The sequence below is a fragment of the Miscanthus floridulus genome, chromosome 9 (assembly GCF_019320115.1).
Source record: "Miscanthus floridulus cultivar M001 chromosome 9, ASM1932011v1, whole genome shotgun sequence".
Taxonomy (NCBI): Eukaryota; Viridiplantae; Streptophyta; class Magnoliopsida; order Poales; family Poaceae; genus Miscanthus; species Miscanthus floridulus.
The window spans coordinates 108,538,233-108,554,068 of NC_089588.1; the positions used below are offsets into that span (position 1 = coordinate 108,538,233).

General features: G+C 55.6%; 1 protein-coding gene across 1 annotated transcript; it reads right to left on the minus strand.

Moving 5' to 3' along the window:
• Positions 1-10,663: 10,663 nt before the first annotated feature.
• On the minus strand, positions 10,664-14,401 carry LOC136480537 (uncharacterized). The gene is made up of 6 exons (XM_066478051.1): positions 13,487-14,401; positions 12,797-13,398; positions 11,830-12,716; positions 11,330-11,752; positions 11,185-11,259; positions 10,664-11,106 (listed from the first exon to the last, which is right to left on the minus strand). The coding sequence occupies exons 1-6, from the start codon at positions 14,399-14,401 to the stop codon at positions 10,664-10,666; spliced, it is 3,345 nt and encodes a 1,114-aa protein (XP_066334148.1).
• Positions 14,402-15,836: the final 1,435 nt, after the last annotated feature.

Consider the following 15,836-nt stretch of genomic DNA (forward strand, 5'->3'; position numbering starts at 1 on the left):
AGCGCAGAATATTGTAATTATTTTTATTTTTGTTCGAGGCAACTACGCAAACCCTTCCACCATCCCGACGTCCCGGCACCGAGGCCAAAGCTCGATCCGGGAATCTCGCAGAGAATCTTTGTATATATTCAATAAAACTGTCTGTTAAAACAAATACGTATTATAAATGCATTGCAAGTTGTATTCACCCAACGTAACGTGCGTCGAGGCCAAAGCTCGATCCGGAAATCTCGCGGAGAACTTTTCTACGTATTCAATGCAAACGTTACTACTCTGTCCACAAAATGTACATTATTTTTCACGATAGGGAATTATAGCCCGCTTTTCATTAAGCAGAGAGCTTTACACGATGCAGCTACGAGAGAATTCTCATAGCACAAATTACAATCCACCAAGCTAGTGGTGAGTGATCTGGAATAGAAACTAAGAACAAGAAAAATGATACAAAAGAGGACGACTGCCCACGACACCTAAAACCTACGAACTAAGCCTGTAAGAAAAAAGGATACAACATCGCAATGGTCGCCTACACAGAAGACTGTCCAGCAGCAACGGCGGCAAAGCATCCGCCAACGAACCAAACGGCGGCAAAGCATCCGCCGACGAACCAACCAACGGCCAAGCATCCGTCAGGGAAGAAGCGAAGACACCCACTACGGCAAAGCATCCGTAGCAGGGGAAGGGCCAAGTCACTCTCGGCAGCAAAGCATCTGCCAGAGAGGAGGCCAACGACAACGGCGGCAAAGCATCCGCCAACAAACCAAACGGCAGCAAAGCATCCGTCAACGAACCAACCAGTGGCCAAGCATCCGTCGGGGGATAAGCAGTAGCGGCAAAGCATCCGCTACGATATCCACGACAACAAACCGGACAAGGTCAACAGATGCAGGACAGACCAATGCGAGTGGAAATGAAGCACAACAGGCACAGTGAGGGACTCCTCAAGGAACCGACGGCAGGACTAGGCCGATTCTTCAACGACGCCTTCAGGAAGGGGAGGATGCCCATGGCAGTGACATGGACGCCGTCGCCACTGGCCTTAGAGGCCTCTAAGGCAGTGCTTTCGCCCAGAATCCGGCGCTGGTGGCATAGGAGCATGGGGCTCAGAGAACGACGCCTCCAGGGAGGTAAGTGACGCCAAAGACGCCCCCGTCGTCCGCCCGGACACCAACGGACTAAGCTTTCGCCTAGAGCACCATGCATCTAGAGGCACCGCCCCCATGAGGGGGAGAAACGCTGCGCCACCAACCGCAAAGCAGTAGATCCGGGGCAGAGTAGGGCAGATCCAAACACGGGAAGCCCAGATCCGCCCTGGCGGCCGGTCAGTTCATCGGAGGAGGTAGGTGTCGGCGATGGGGGGCGGACGGCAGAAGGCCAACCCAAGCCAGCCGCACCCTCTGCCATGTTTCGGGCAGCCGCGGACAGGCCAGCAAGCAGAGGTGCACAAAGCACTGCAGCAGGGTCCCCACTGCACGCGACGCGACCTCGGGCTGCGCGAGCCGACTGTGCCTGTCGTAGATCCATCCATGGGGAGGGTAGACCGCGCGGATGTCCTGGCCGTCGGAGAAAGGGCCCGATGCGCCGCAAGCAACCCACCGCGGCTGAAGCGACCCTGAGGAGGTGTCACCGCGCCCATCGAAGGTCCGGTGAGGGAGAGGGCAATTCCAGCCGCGAGGGCCCCGGATCCGTCCGTTCTGCCGGCCCACCTCGTCGCCGGAGAAGGCACCTCCAGGTCATGCCACATGGCTCCCCGTGCACGGATCCAGGTAGGTAGCCCCGGGATCCATCAATGGAGAGCCAGGATCTGACCCGTCCCGGCCGCTCTGGCCGCCGGCCACCATGGAGCGGAGCGAGGTCGGATAGAAGAAAGGGAGAGGGAGGGGAGGGAGAAGGGGGCTGCGGTCGACTACCTTGTTGGGCACCACCACGGGTCGCCATCACTGCTCGTAGGTGAGCAGCGACGGCGGCCAGGGGGCTGCACCGACGGGGAACTTTGGTGGCGGCGGCGGGTCGCCCCCGAGTCGCCCTGGGGGAGACAACGCGGGGGGCTCGGCAAGAGCACCAACTGTGAACTGCCATTAAAAAGTACAATTTTAGTTGTAGTTTTTATAATCATGTTTAAAATTTAACAAATATATATAGATAAAAAGGGTGCATTTTTTCTACTCCTAGGAGTAGTTACTCCCACCTTCAATAAACTGCATTGCGTATGTGTGCATACTAATTTATTAGTTTAAGTATGTTTATATACTCATTTTATGATACTCCAAATCATAGAACTTGAAAATGTTTCAAAAGAACCCATATTTTTAACATATTTTTTTATATTATTATAGTAGTATATAAAATAAGTATAACCATATACTCAATGTATACTTGGATACTTGATATAGATACTACCCTAGAGGGTCTAGTATGATCATATACTTCGTCAACATACATTTGGTTGGGCCATACATATACACCCTAAATCTAAAGATATACACATGAGAGTAACTACTCCCGGGGAGTAGGAAATAATTTCCCTAGAATACTAATGTTTATGACATCAAATAATTATAGTATTGTCCACTAAAAATGTAATTTTAGTTGTAGTCTTGATTAAGATGTATAAAGTTTAACCAAATATATTAAGGAGTATAAAGTTTAACCAAATATATAGCCAAAAATATTAATGTTTATGATATTAAATAAGTATGGTATGAAAATACATTCTTTCCTAAAATAAATCTCCATCTCGCATTTTGAGAAGTCAATAATTCTAAACCTTTTTTATGGTTATACAGTACAACTCAGACAGTAACAACGCACGTACATTCATCCCTATGAAGGCTCAGACACTCACAACGCGTGTACATTCACCCTATGAACATATGCACGCATACCCTACCCCTATGAGCATTTTCGAAGACAGGGCCAGATCAAGCTTTGTCTATCACTGAAAGCACAACACCATTAAATCCTGAAAAATTCGCTTCTACGGAGAGTCGAACCCCAGGACCTGAGATGCTAGTGCTACTGAGCTCTTGTAACCACTATGCTACAGGCCATTTCACATTGTATAATTCTTAATTATGACTAGGTTTAAAGAAAATTGTATCAACATTTATACCTCTAAATAGATTTACTATGAATATGAAAATATATAACGTGATTAATCTAATGACACTTATCTGATATCATAAATATTATTACTTTTTTATATATTTGATGAAAGTCGAGATTGTTTGACTCCTCAAAAGGAGGAGACACGGAGACCTATTTTTGGGTTGGAGGGAGTATATATCTCATGACAAATCTGATGATACTTATTTGATATTATAAATATTGACAAATTTTACTTTAACCTGGTACTGGGCTATAATTATATTCTTTTGTGGGCGGAGAGAGTATAATGCAGTGCTAGTTGTGTGGGGTAATAAAAATCATTCACTATATATCTCTCTACACTTCAACAACTTCTATGTATCTTGTTCGCCACTTTAAAAATACTATTTAAAAAGAATTTTAGGAGATACTCTTTGATTACCAGAGGCGGGCCGTAAATATGGTCAGATGGATCTCAGGAAAACGCCCCCACTCCACCGCACCACGGGAAAACATCCGCCGGTTACGTCGATATGGCCGACTAGAGGGGTGAACTGTCTTTTCTAAACTTAAACGCGTCGGCTAACTAAAACTAATGCGGAATTAAACTATACGGTCTAGCCCATACTACACTCTTCTATCTATTATGATGAATAGCACCTTACGAATAATCCTACACAAGATAATACTAAGGTGCCGAGCTAGTGAGAGATTACCTAATGAAATCAAGTTATTAGCAAGGTCACGTAAAACTATACAACTAGTCAAGCAAGCACATGAGAGCTCCTACATACTATTGAACAAAGTAAACACAAAGCACAAGTAACTACACTAGCACTATTAAAGCTACACAAGCTAAACTACTTAGCCACACAAGCTAAGAATTAGAGCAAATGCTTAGCTACACGGGAGCAACAACATCACTAGCACAAGTAATAACAATAAAAACAAGCAACTGTAGGGATGCGAACCGAGCGGGATCAAATGGATGACACAGTGATTTTTATCCTAAAACTCAGTGGTTTGCCAACCACTTAATCCCTATTGAGGTAAGCCCAAGGTTGTCGCCGATCCTCTTGATAATCGCAAGCACACAAGTTCACACTCACCCCTCGAGGTGTGCTCCTAACTTGAGCTCTAGCACTTGACCTGGTTGGACCGCTTAGCGTTGTTCACACCTCGCTTTACTCAAGTTGCTCTTTGCAATCTCCCGTGGGGCGAGCACAACACCCACTATACAACAGCGCATCTTTAGCGTCGATAAATCAAGATATAACGACCGACCGCCCGTTAGAAATATTTTACGTCTGACCTTCCAACGGTGTTTTGGTATTTTTGACAACCCCATGCGACGTTTAATTTTGGGTTGTGGTATAGTGACCCCTCACAATTGCGATCTCACCACGGAGCACCACAATCTCCGTGCGTCCTACGACGGAGTCCACTAGCCACCAATCCGTCTATGAGGCAGCAACCTTAAGAGTAATAAGCACCACCAGCATGCCTTTAAGGCCATCACACTAAGGCATGTATGTTATGGAGACTAGCAATAGGTCCTTAAAGCGAGGAACAAACATCCATAGAAAATCACATTAAAACATAACTAAGTCTGCTTGTTAGTGTAAATCTTGAACACATAAAGATTGCAAGGAATGTAAGTGTAAGAATGTAAGAAATGGGCAACTCCCTCCATCCGAGAGTAAATAAACTTCAAGAGTTGCTCTAAGTCAAATTATTTTAAGTTTGAAAAAATTGAAAGAAAAGAATACAAATATTTAGAACACCAAATTAGTATTAGTAATGTACTTATGTGGTGTTATAGATGTGGTTATCCTTTTTTATAAAGCTGATCAAATTTAAAATAATTTGACTTAAAGATGGTTTTGAAAAATGATTTATTTTGGGATTGATGGAGCAATACGCTGTACGTCAACACAAGATAAAAACTATCTAGAAGAGCCAAGACGATCTATGCTCTAGCTAGAACTAGAACAGAGAGAGTAGTACTAAATCCGTTCTAAATTATAGTTCGTTTGACTTTTTTAACCCTAAGTTTGACCACTCGTGATATTCAAATTTTTGTGCTAAATATCAATTCTATTATTGTGGCTTGCTTTATTAATAAAAGTTCTTCAAAAATGACTTACATTTGACTATGTTTGGATAAATTTTTTGAATAAGACGAACGGTCAAACTTGGGGTGAAAAAAGTCAAACGAATTATAATTTGAAATGGAGGGAGTAGTTTTTTATGGGAAAGGGGAAATGCTGTCGGTCACCATAAAGAATCCCTCCTTGCTTCTCCCATACTCAGACCTCACTACTACAGAATGGACTTGTTGTCTTGGGCGGTAACGACCTTTAGTCCCGGTTACCGCGCCGAGACAACGATCCCGGGACTAAAGGTGCCACCTTTAGTCCCGGGTCATCGAGCCGGGACTAAAGAGGGACCTTTAGTCCCGGTTGGTGTTACCAATCGGGACTAAAGACCCTCCAGCCGAGCAAACGTGGCCGCACCCTTTAGTCCCGGTTGGTAACCCCAACCGGGACTAAAGGTTCCTTTTCTTTTTCTTTTTTTTAATTTGTTTTTAGTTCAGTTACACGTATTTGTTTAATATATAATATGTTTTTATGTACGTATTCTACGCTGCTAATATAAATACACGCACGCATATAATTACATCTAATTTTCATCTCGAGCATTATTATATTTGTCGGATACCGTGAGAAGGGGTACCCTAAGCAAGAACCAAAAAACGACTGCTTAGACTTCGTAAAGATCGAAACCAGCTAACAACCGCTGGCCTCGGCCGACTCTCCGACTCGCCCGAGGCCCCCTCATCGCTGGCCTCGGGCGACCTCTCACCAAAGGCCTCGGCCAATTTTCCGTATCGCTCGAGGCCCCCTCACCGCTGGCCTCGGGCGATCCCCCACCGAAGGCCTCGGCCGACCCCCTCTCGTCGCAGGCCTCGGCCGGGTCGCCGACCCTCCGCCTCACGCGAGGCGGGCTCGGCAACACTCCGCTGCCTCTTCCTTCACCTGTCCCTCTGACAAAACGTCGCGTCGCATTAACTCAGCCAACTGCTGCCACTGACATCGGCCGCATGCTCGGCACAGTACAGTGGAATGGCCGATGGGACGGGAGGCAGGACTGGGCAGGGGTTACCCGCCACTGTGCCCACCGCTATGCACATGGTTGACGCCCATGCCTCACTGTGCTACCAACTCCTGCTCCGAGAACAACGCGGCGTGGGGAGCCACGTCCGGGATACTGTGGCCTCGGAATCAGTACCCAGGACCAATAATTCCCTCCAAAGCCTCGGCAGTTTGCTTCAGGGGCTCGGCAGCCTGAGGATCCATGTCCGCCGAGCCCCCCACGATGGCTCGGCCTCGGCATCTGCAGAGCCTTGGCTCCCTACGACGTCATCGCACGATGACCGGCACGTCACCCGCCATGTCCTACCTCAAGCTGTATTGGAGCCCCACGACGCACAAGATCAAGTATGATCGGCGCGTCACTTCTGCACGACAAGGACGGAGCCACTCCATCGACCATACCACAACAGTGGCCGGCTGCAGGGCTCGGACACGCCATCCCCATTCATAGAACGCTATGTAGCAACATATGTATGTTCCTAGTTCTCCCTTAGAGTATAAAAGGGAGGGACCGGGGCCATTTCTTGGGACAGGAGAACAACGAGCAGAAAGAGGAACTCACCAATAGAACCACACACTTCTACGCTGCTTGAGAACAACGCCTCAAGTAGCCCGTACCACCCCCGCCGAGACCTGGGGCTAGCTCCCTCTCTCACCTAGCTTGTAACCCCCTACTACGAGCACTCCGGTGCAAGGAATACAAGATCGATCTCTCAGACTGGACGTAGGGCGTCGATTGCCTGAACCAGTATAAACCTTGTGTCTCTTTGCATCACCATCGGGGATTAGGGGCACGCAGCACAAATTCACTCGTTGGTTGAGGACCCCCCCCGGTCCGAAACGCCGACAGTTGGCACGCCAGGTAGGGGCACGCTGCGTGTTAGCTTCATCGTCCCAGCAAGTTCCGGATGGCAGACCCCGTACGATCGTTGCGTCTCGGCACGGTGGTATGGTTCGGGAGCCTAGAGTTCATGTCTCTAGGATGTGGATACGATATGGTACTCCTCACACCCCGAGCTCCACTGCCCGACGACGTTACCATAGACCCGTAGCACAGGCGCAGGCAGCGTCCAGGCCGCGGCTCCCGTAGCACTCGCCAGGCGCGACGCGAGCGGGACCGCCCCGACACCACGCAAGCTCGGGGCAACACGCCGCGCTCCGCCGGTATCCCTTGCCCAGCTGTTGGTACAGAGTCCCTGGTCGGGGACTTATCTAACCTGAGCTTGGGCAAGGAAAAGATTCCGGCGACGCACGGCGACGCCTCGTCATCGAGCTCTGTCCCGCCACCTCCTGAGGGGCCAGCCCCGGCGGAGCGGCGCCCGGCAATGGCACCATCCCCGTACCCCTTCGGGTTGATAAACGCCGCCGCCGCCTTCGCTTCTGCCTATGCTTCCAAGCACGCAGAGCCCTCAGGACTCCACCAACGTTTCGCCCTCGACTTCTCCCCCGCAACATCGGCGCACGCCCACGCCAACTCCTCGAAAGAAGACGAGGCATGGGCCGGAGTAGACTTCTCCAGTCTTTGTGACCCCGAAGCCATGCGCCGCTTCATGACTGCAAGCGACTACTGCTTCGGCTACTCCGACTCCGACGATGAAGGGACTTACGATCCGTCTCGTGAGTGCTTCCACGTCGGGCTCGGGATGCCAAGGGCGGGCGAAGAGGACGAGAGGACAGGCAACCATCCCCCGCCCCGGGTAGGGGCGGGCGATACCACACCTCCGCGTCTCGAAGCCCCGGCAGCACGGAACGAGAATCCCGTCCTCGGGGAGCATCGACGCCCAGACCTGGAGCAGCTCCGCGAGCTTCAAGCCAAGGTCGAACAAGACCGACTCCTTCTGCAGCAGCTTCGGGACACTCTCGAGCAGGAGCAGCAAGGGCGCGGTGAGGGCGGAGGAGCCCGACGGAGGGCCCGCGACGTCCATCACCGCATCAATGACAACGAGGGGGGAGAGCCACCCCCAATCTTTAATCGCGCTAGCCAGAATGTCGCAGCGGCTGCGATGCTGGTCCGAGCAATGCCCGAGCCCTCCACCACCGAGGGGCGACGGGTCCGCGGAGAGCTCCGCGACCTCCTCGAGACCGCTGCGGTGCAGCAGGCCGAAAGTTCCGCCTCCCGTCGGCGCGGAGGCACTTCGGAGCAACCCATGGCGCAACCTCGCCGGGGCCAGGATGCCTTGGTCCGTCCCGAGCCCGCTCGCGCGCCGACGGCCAACAGGGCCCCCTCGGTGCACGATCGACCTAGAGACCAACGCGAGGCACAAGGCGACCACGAAATAGTTGGCAGGTGGCGGCGCCACGACGACGGAGCCGCCCGGGGCTACCACCCACACCGAGGCGGCCGCTACGATAGCGAAGAGGACCGCAGTCCTTCTCCCGAGCCACCTGGCCCTCGGGTCTTTAGTAGAGCCATCCGCAACGCTCACTTCCCAGCCCGGTTCCGGCAACCTGCCAACCTCACAAAGTATAGCGGTGAGACGAACCCCGAGCTATGGCTAGCCGATTATCGCCTGGCTTGTCAGCTAGGTGGTGCGGACAATGACCTGCTCATCATCCGCAACCTCCCTTTGTTCTTGTCAGACTCAGCGCGAGCCTGGCTCGAACACCTTCCCCCCGCACAGATCCACGACTGGCACGACTTGGTGAGGGTCTTCGTCGGGAATTTCCAGGGCACCTACGTGCGCCCTGGGAACTCCTAGGACCTCAAAGGTTGCCGCCAGAAGCCGGACGAATCTCTTCGAGATTTCATCCGGCGCTTCTCCAAGAAATGCACCGAGTTGCCCCGCGTCGGTGACTCAGAAATCGTCCAAGCATTCCTCTCTGGCACCTCCTGCCGAGACCTTGTCAGAGAATTGGGCCGGAACGTACCCACCACAGCGGCCGCACTCCTCGACATCGCCACCAACTTCGCCTCGGGCGAAGAGGCGGTTGGGGCCATCTTCCCCAACAACGATCCACAGGTTCGGGGTTCCTAACACCATCATCACTGACAATGGGACACAATTCACCGGTCGCAAGTTCCTGACGTTCTGTGATGACCACCACATCCGGGTGGCCTGGTTGGCCGTAGGACACCCTAGGACGAATGGCCAAGTAGAGCGTGCCAACGGCATGATCCTACAAGGCCTTAAGCCAAGAATTTTCAACCTGTTGAAGAAGTTTGGTAAGAAATGGCTTGCCGAACTCCCGTCAGTCGTCTGGAGCCTAAGAAACACCCCGAGCCGAGCCATGGGATTCACACCGTTCTTCCTGGTCTATGGAGCCGAGGCCATCCTCCCCACTGACTTAGAATACGGTTCCCCGAGGCTACAGGCGTACAACGAGCAAAGCAACCGCACTGCCCGCGAAGACGCCCTCGACCAACTAGAGGAAGCCCGAGACGTCACGCTGCTACACTCAGCCAGGTACCAGCAAGCCCTACGACGCTACCAAGCCCGGCCCATCCAAAGCCGAGACCTGAAGGTGGGCGACCTGGTGCTGAGACTGAGGCAGAGCAACAAGAGCCGCCACAAGCTGACCCCACCCTGGGAAGGGCCATACATCGTCGCTCAAGTGCTGAAGCCCAGGACCTACAAGTTAGCCAACGAGAAGGGCGAAGTCCTCACCAACGCTTGGAACATAGAACAGCTACATCGTTTCTACCCTTAAATTTCCAAGCATTGTATATTTTGTTTCTCGAAATACATTAAAGAAGCGTCTTTAGTTGTTCTAATTTTTTGAGAAACCCCCATCAAGGGGAACCTGTCCCGTACTAGGACAAGTCGATTACAAAAAAAACCTAAGGACCAGAGGTTCGCCTCAAGAGCAAAAGGCTGGCCGAGCCGAGAAATAAGCCTACGCCTCCGGGCTATGGCAACTCCCTCACCACCTTTCACTCGAGAGGCAGCCCAGGCTCCGAGGGGGTTTTTTCAAAGGACTTGTCTAGAAATTGGAACAGAAGGTAAAACGCTTTACGATAACGCTTCAAGGGAGACTCGGCCATGCCTCCGCAGGGCTGAGCCTCCCTCGGGGGCTAGAAGGGGGGGGGAACCCCCCTAAGTCCCGGACACCATTTCTTAATCGATTTTCAGTTAAATTCCTACGCCAAACTCTCTCTAGCGCGCTCTAACAGATCATTTGTAAAGAACCTAAGGACCAAAAGTATGTCTCAAGGCTAAAAGGCCGGCCGAGCTGTGAGAACGACCTACGCCTCCAGGCTACGGCAACTCCCTCACCACCTTTTACCCGAGGGACAACTTAGGCTCCAAGGGAGTTTTTACAGATGATACATTCGGAGGCGAGACAGAGGACAGAGGCTCGGAAATACAATAAAGCGATTAGAAAAAACGTATATATACAAGCACCTGACAAAGGCCTCGACGGCCACAAACGTCATGATACAGTAATAAATCTAACTTATTACATGGCCCCCTCGGCCCAGGTCAAGGCGCAGGGTCTCCCGCGTCGGCAGACTGCGAAGGAGGGACCACCTCCTCTTCGAATAGCTTCGCCAACGCCATGCCGGGGCCCTCGACTGCCGCTTCCAGCCTCGTCAGCTCCTCCTTGGCCTCGACGGCATCCTCGGACAGGACATAGCCGTCACTGACGCCTTCGACATCAACGCCGGCGTAGTGCGAAGAGACGACGGCCAGGGCGCGTTTGACGTCTGTGTGTAGCGCCTCTCGCAGTCGCTGACGCGCTTGGCCAATCAACATAGTCAGGCGGCTCCTAAGGGAGCTGCCTGATTGAACCCCCTCCATCTCCAGGGCCTCACAGATGGCGCGAGCGGCACTCTGCAGCACCTCGTGCTCCTCGATCTCGCGATCGAGCACTGTCTGCAGCGCGACGGAGGCCTCGGTCAACCACGAAACCTCATCATCCAACCCTGCGCCAAAACAAGTAGAATGGGATTAAGCGTCAAAGAAAACAAGCCAAACGGGGGCGCGAGGCCTGCGGGACTCACCCTTGGCCTTCTCCTTCCAGCGCTGGACCTCGACACGAGAGGCCTCGGCTACCCTGGAAGCCTCCTTCTCCAGTTCTACGTCGCGACAAGAAGTCAGGTGTCGAACGCATGAAAAGACGAACGAAACAAAGGGAACAGGACTCACCCTCGGCCTTTTCCCTCCATTTTAGGGCCTCGCCTTGGGAAGCCTCGTCCGCCTTGGTAGCCTCTGCCAAGGCACCTTTCGTCAGCTCGTGCGCCTGCTGCTCCGCACCCAGCTGCCCGGCGGTGGCTATGGCGGTGGCCCTCACTTCTTCCGCCCGGGAGTTGGAGGCGTCTCGCTCGTCGGCCTCACGGGTCAGTTCCTCCTCCAGCTCCTTGACCCGTGCCGCCAAAGGGGCGACCTGCCCCTGAGCCGTGGCCGCCTCAGCCTCCCGGTTGTCACAGCGAAGACGGAGATCCTCCGCCTCCGCGCCGACAGAAGCTCGTTGGCGTGGGCGAGCAGCTCCCTCTACTGACAGAGCTCGTCCCAGACGCCCCTCTCCCGCCGAAGGAACAGTGACTTCCCAAAGGATCGGGCCTCGAGCTCCTGGATAGGCAGAACACAAGTGGAGCACTACGAATAAACCCGGAGAAAGACGACGTCACACGAGAAAAGGGGGATACGTACCTGCGAGACCCCGGGCAGGTCGTTGGCCACGACGGACAGCGCTGTCCGCAGCGACCGTTCCGCCAGGCTACGGTATTGCTCGAGGGTGTCCCAGCGACCCCCCTCGGCCACGTCCTCAAGTGCAAAGATGGGCTCCCCCTCGGGGTTGTCCCGGCTCCGCCACCAGACGCGCGGGTGATCCCACCCGTATGGCTCAGGCCGCACTCGCACGAGGGCCGCACTTCCCTCGCCCGAAGCCAAAGCTGGCTGTTCCACGGCGCTGGCCGCCCCGGCATCGGCCACCCCCTTCCCCCGAGAAGCATTATCGGCAGGGATCGGGCGGACCTCCGCCTCCCGGGCGCTCCCCTGTACCGGAAGCGCGCTCTGAATTGGCGGCAGGGTTGAGGCTTGCCTCGCCTCCGTCTCCACCTCCAGGTCCGCCGCCCTCGCCACACTCACTCCGGCCTCCACCACTTCGGCCCCGAAGTTCCCGGGCGCCGCGATCTCCACCACCTCGGCCCCTGAGGTCCGGAGGGCCTCGGCAACCGTGGAGGCCTCGACCTCGACCTCGCCCTCGGTGGCCTCAACAACCGAGGGGGCCTCGACCTCGACCTCGCCCTCGGTGGCCTCAACAACCGAGGGGGCCTCGACCTCGACCTCGCCCTCGGTGGCCTCCACGGCCGAGGGGGTCTCGGCCACACCCACAGTGGCCTCGACAGCTGCAGGTGCTATGGCCTCGCGGAGTGTAGGCTCCTCCTCCTCCTCACACCCCACAGCCGCCTGGGTAGCCCCTACCTGGGTGACCAACTCCTGTGCCTCCACCGCCCCTGGGGCGATGGAACCCGTGCCCACCTTGAGTGCCTTGCGTGGCGCAAAGGCAGGCACTTCCGCCTGACGCTTCCGGCTGAGGGCAAAACACGGTCAGACCCGCGACCAAAACAAAAGCAGGAGATGTTAAAAGACTTCAGTAAGCGAAATACTCACCCCGAGCGGATGCTCAACCGCTTCTTCACCACGTCCCTCCTCTGCAACGGCGGCGGTGGCGCGGTCCCCGTGTCCGCCGAGGCCGGCCGACCTTCGCCGGACTCCGGCGCTCGCTCAACCCTCGGTGGAGCCGGCCCCGCAGCCGCCTGCTCCACCTCTGCCGTCGAGCCCAGCGGGCTGACGGCACACTTTCCCAACGCCCTCATCTCGGGCGTATCGGCCTCGGCCGCGGGGCGGGCGCTCATCTGCCCCAAGTCGCAGTCTTCTCCTCCTCCTTGGGACGCCGGACCGCCTGCCGACACCCCAAGAACCATCTCCCTGACATCAGGGAGGTGGTCGAGGGGACCCCGCCCCCCCTCACCACCATCGTCGCCGCTCGAATCCTCCACCGACGTCGACGGAGACGCCTCCACGGGGAGACCCTCGAGCTTTTGCTTCCGGCGACGCTTTTCCAGAGCGTCGCGCTCAACGATCTTCTTCTTACGCTTTGCTGTCTTAGCGTCCTTCTTCTTCTTCTGGGCCTCCACGTACGCCCGGTTCACCACCCGCCGCTGTGCGTCTTCGGGGATGGGCGGTGGGGAGGCTCGTATGTCCCTCATCCCCTGCAAAAAAAACGACGAATACGAATAAGGGCTCAGGCCAAGGAGAGGAACAAGGAGGCCTCAGAGGCTACAGCCGCACATGACTCACCAGGGAAAGGTACCCCGGCGTCGGGCGCATCGGGAACGGGGACAGGCCGCCGATCTTCTGCCGCCCCTCGACCGCCTCGTTCACCCGGCGCAGAACCTCCTCGTCGGAGAGGGGCGCGGCGGACATCCGGATGCCATCAATCGGCTCGTCCGGCGTCATCTCGAACAAACGTCGCCGCCGCGCCATCAGCGGTAGCACCCTCCGGCGATGGAAGGCCATCATCACCACTGCCACCGTAAGGCCACGATCGCGCAGCCTCTCCAGCGCCTTCAGCAGTGGCCACAGCCTGTGTTGCTCCTCGCTCGGGATGCCATACCGCCAGTGCTCCGGCTGAACCTCCACTACCCTCCCAGTATAAGGAGGAAGCCCGCCGTCGTCGTTGCGGAGGTAGAACCAGCTGGAGTACCAGCGACAATTGGACGACGTGAGTTGGGCTGGGATGTAGAGGTTCAGCCGGTCCTGACGCACTTGGAGAGTGCAGCCGCCGGTCCTCGTCGCCTTCCTCGTGCCCGTCATACCCGTCGGCCTAGTGGTATGTGTCGCCCGAAACAGGTGAAGCCACAGCTCCCAATGGGGAGGGATTCCTAGGTACCCCTCGCAGACGGCGACGAAGGTGGCTGCCTGTGCAATGGAGTTGGGGTTGAAGTTGTGGAGCTCCACGCCATAGTAATGCGGGAGCGCCCGCATGAACCGATCTGCCGAAAGGCCGAAACCACGCTCGTGGAAGGACACGAAGCTCACGATGTAGCCGTCGCGAGGCCTCGGCTCTGGTTCGCCTCCCGGAGCCATCCACTCCGGCCTGCTGGGATCGGTGATCGGGCGGAGGAGACCATCGTCGACAAGCGACTGCAGCACTCCCACGGTCACATCAGACCGATCCCATGGGTCCGCCGGGAGGACCACGACGTTGGCCATGCACGCGGTGGAGGTCGCGACCACGGCGGTAAGGCTCGCTTTCTGCCTCTCACTCCCCCCTCTCTCCCTTCTTCCCGGTGCTCTCTATTTTTCTTTAGCAACAGCTAGAAGGCAGCAAAGGCAGACACAGGCAAGGTAAGGGGAGAAGGGGCGAGGCTCGTTTCGTATTTATGCAGGGAAGTGAGCAAATCGTGGGCGACGAAATCAGGGAAGCTTCCCCCAAAAATCCGCTGCGGTTATCCAGATCCGGTCTTACCGCCCACGCGCTCACTCCCTCCTCACTAATTGCGCATACGGTTACGTCCCGTCGGCTGACACCACGTCGCGTCCAACCACAGCAGCAGCAGGCGCCGTTTCGCCTCCCCGAAAAAGCCGCCTCAAAAGACGCGCCTGCCGTTGTTAGCCGTAGGGAGAGAAATAACCCCCACCCGATTCCTTTCAGGCAAAGGAACTGGGCACCGAGCCCACTACGGTCTAGGGGTTCGAAGGCTGGGCCCTTAGGGGTTTCGACAGCCGCCCCAGGGCAACAGAGTCAGGGGCGACTACGGGCGAGCCTGTACGAGGCCGAGGCCCAAGCAAGCGAAACGCTTGGGACACCCTGTGTCGTGTCCGAGACCGGCAGGGAGGTCTCCGAATGGGATCCCACCGTAGGGAGGCACCGAGCCACCGAGGCCCAGCGAACGGCCTCGGCACCCACTAGAGAAACCCTCCGGTACTCTTGGAGCGCGTCTCCAGACCGCTAGCCGACCCCCAGCGAACGGGGTACGGGCCTCCACTCGGACTTACCCGATAACAGCTCACCGGAAATGCCATCGCTCGCGCCCACCGAGGGTACCGTGGCACATTCCACCCCTCCTTTCGAGCGAAAAGGAAGCGCGAGGGTCGAACAAAAAGTCAGGAGAACCCCTGATGGCCCTCTTGCTCCGCGCAGAGGCTAAGGGACTCTTCCTGCAAAACATTGCCGAGGCCCAGCGACTTAGGCTCGCACACGAGGGGGCTCGGCAAAACAAACCCTCCTTCCGAGCGAAAAGGAAGCGCGAGGGTCGTTCAAAAAGCCAGAAGAACTCCTGACGGCCCTCTTGCTCCGTGCAGAGGCTAGGGAGCTCCTTCTGCAAAGACGCCGAGACCCCACGACCTAGGCTCGCACCCGAGGGGGGCTCGGTAGACAGACCCTCATGTGCGAGGGGTGAACCAAAAGCCAGGGGGACCTCTGACCGCTCTCTCGCTCCGTGCGAGAGACTCGGGGGCTCCTCCTGCAACTTTGCCGAGACCCAGCGGCCCAGGCTCGCACATGAGTGGGCTCGGCAAACAACCCCCCGTCCGAGCGAAAAGGATGCGCGGGGGACAGACAAAAAAAAGTCAGCAGGACCCATGACCGCCCTCTCGCTCCGTGCGGAGGCTCGGGGGCTCTTCCTGCACCCAAGATAAAGACAAG

Coding starts and splice junctions, on each gene's coding strand:
- LOC136480537 (XM_066478051.1), bottom strand. CDS start 14,401: ATGGCCAACGTCGTGGTCCTCCCGGCGGACCCATGGGATCGGTCTGAT. Junction 11,260..11,329: donor ATGGAGGGAAAAGGCCGAGG/GTGAGTCCTGTT, acceptor GTCGCGACGTAG/AACTGGAGAAGGAGGCTTCC. Junction 11,107..11,184: donor CTGGAAGGAGAAGGCCAAGG/GTGAGTCCCGCA, acceptor GTTTTGGCGCAG/GGTTGGATGATGAGGTTTCG.